The sequence below is a fragment of the Amphiura filiformis genome, chromosome 11 (assembly GCF_039555335.1).
Source record: "Amphiura filiformis chromosome 11, Afil_fr2py, whole genome shotgun sequence".
Lineage (NCBI taxonomy): Eukaryota > Metazoa > Echinodermata > Ophiuroidea > Amphilepidida > Amphiuridae > Amphiura > Amphiura filiformis.
This window is the reverse complement of record NC_092638.1, coordinates 27125834-27128131: the sequence shown is the minus strand read 5'-3', so window position 1 is coordinate 27128131 and position 2298 is coordinate 27125834. Positions and strand designations below refer to the sequence as shown.

At 42.2% G+C, this 2298-nt stretch overlaps 1 protein-coding gene across 1 annotated transcript; it reads right to left on the bottom strand.

The window, feature by feature from the left end:
• Positions 1-262: 262 nt before the first annotated feature.
• On the bottom strand, positions 263-2006 carry LOC140163609 (tetratricopeptide repeat protein 22-like). The gene has a single exon (XM_072186923.1). The coding sequence runs from the start codon at positions 1988-1990 to the stop codon at positions 263-265; it is 1728 nt and encodes a 575-aa protein (XP_072043024.1). The 5' UTR covers positions 1991-2006.
• Between the last annotated feature and the right edge of the window lie 292 nt (positions 2007-2298).

Sequence of the window (2298 nt, the reverse complement as noted above, 5' to 3'; positions counted from 1 at the left end):
TCTGAACTAGAGCAGATAGACCGATGTGGCCTCTCTACTAATAGGAGGTACGACAAGTATAGTGCTATCAACATGATTAAGAGTAGTAAGAAGCGAATAATGACCACTGTACAATGACGAATAAAGGTGGGCATCTTTCTGCAGGTATACCGGAGCTATAATAGGGTATGCAAACATTAAAAAAATTATAGACATAATTTCTAGCTAGTTTCTTCTCGCTCTCCCAAAACCTGATATCTACATCTTCCAGCTCCTATGCGTATCAACGTATGTGCCTCTTGACAAATGACGCTAGGTTGACCTCTCCTTTATCTCGACAAATATCAGCAAACATCTGAAGCCTGTGTGAAATGCTTCGGTCACGGTATTTCCAACAGAGATATTCTATGCACTTCTTTGCAATGACTCCTTCGCCTAACTTGCGAATCGCTTCTTTGAGGCAACCAGCAGCTTCCTGTACGAGTGCTTCGTTGGCATGCTGATTAACAACGTCTAGTCGCAGCAGGTATGTATAAATCAGTCTTGAATAAGATTGCAAGATATACTGGGAGTCAGGATTGACATGAGTAATGTATAATTTGTAGCATTCAGCGGCCTCTGCGTAATTATTCAGTACCAGACAGCATTCTCCGCGCTTCCATTGAGTGAAGATGTTGACAAATCCTGATGACGACTCGATCTGGGTTGCCATCGTGTAGTACTCTAATGCTTTTTCCAAGCATTCCCGTTTGTTCTTCCCAACCGTATCCATGAGGATACGATCTGAGTGATCTGTCGACATAAACCGCCATATATTCCCCATCTGGCGATATTCTTCGGGTACAGCATGCATATTGGTGGATACTTCATAATCATCATTAGCTTTAACTAGAAGATTCAGTTTCTCGGCATTATCTCTTCTTTTTCGGTAGTCGGTATGTACATACATGTTAACGTATGTGTCACCCCGCATCGAGAAAGCATACCGATTCGTCAACGAGCTATCGGCCTCAATGGAGTTGTCAAGAAGACTCAGTGCATATTCATAACCTGGTGGCGATTCAGTGAAGTCGATGTAAATCGGATGTTTGATATACTTTGCCTTACTAGTCAAAAATGGAGGATGGTTGGGTCTGAAATGTAGCGCCTTCTCATAGCAGGCAACAAGTGGATTAGGCTGTGCGTAACAGGTGAGGAAGTCACGTTTATCCCTGATACATTCGGGAGGATTGGCGTCTGCAGTTTGAGTGGCTTTACTTGCATTCCCTTCATACTTAAACCTTTTGGCAAAGTACAGAAACATTGACCCTAGCTGACCCCACACTTCTGCTTTCATGATGTCATCTCCATGCTCTAGAATCATTTCAAAGCTTTCAATAAGTTGCTTCTCAAGATCAGGATCTATACTGGAAAAATCATGTTTCTTTACCTTTGTGAACAATAGTTTATGTTTAACTCTCGTTGATCCTAGTTTCCAATCGGCTTTCTCTTCGATTGAGACCAGATCTCCCGCCATCCTTAGAGCCGTGTCGTACATCGTAGACGCTTTTAAGTATTGTGCGTCATACTCGTGAGTAACACCCATGAACACTGCATACCCCTGTTCAGTAAGGCACCGCGCATTTATAACTTTAGCCTGCGGACTATCAACCGTATCCAACATTGGTCTCAGGTCAGCTAATCTTTGCGCGATTTCATCCTGCCGAGTAACATTACCGCTACCCATGACTGCATACACCCACTGCAAATTTGCGAGCGAGTTCACGTTATCCTCATCCTCCTGAAGCACTTCGCTCAAAATTTCAATCGCCTTTTCATATCGCTTCAACCTGGCATCGATAAATCCCATAAGATTTCTGATTGCGTGGCGTTCAGGTCGATCTATCTTGTCTTTCAGATAGTTTTCAAGGACTTTATATGCGTATTTTGCTACATCTTCAGTGTCGAAATTTTCGGTGTTAACATCCAGGGGCAGATTTGCGAAGCCTGGTTCAATCGTTGTTGTAGTCATGATTGTCTTCTGAATTACCGTATTGCTGTCAGAAAAGGAAAAAACGGAGAAGTTATAATTAGCAAAGCATTTGGGGAATTCACTCCCTACGAATATTTATTGCCCAACTCCTTATGTTCTGTTATACGACCAAATATGATCGTGGCACGAGTGTCACGACAATATTATACAGTGACGTAGCCAGCCGATACCAGGTGGTTGGTGTTGGCACAAATTTGCAAATATACCTGGGATACAAGTATTTTTATGTTTTAATTTCTATGGAATTTTGGGTAAAAATCATCAGCTAAATTTCTGCAAACGGTCAA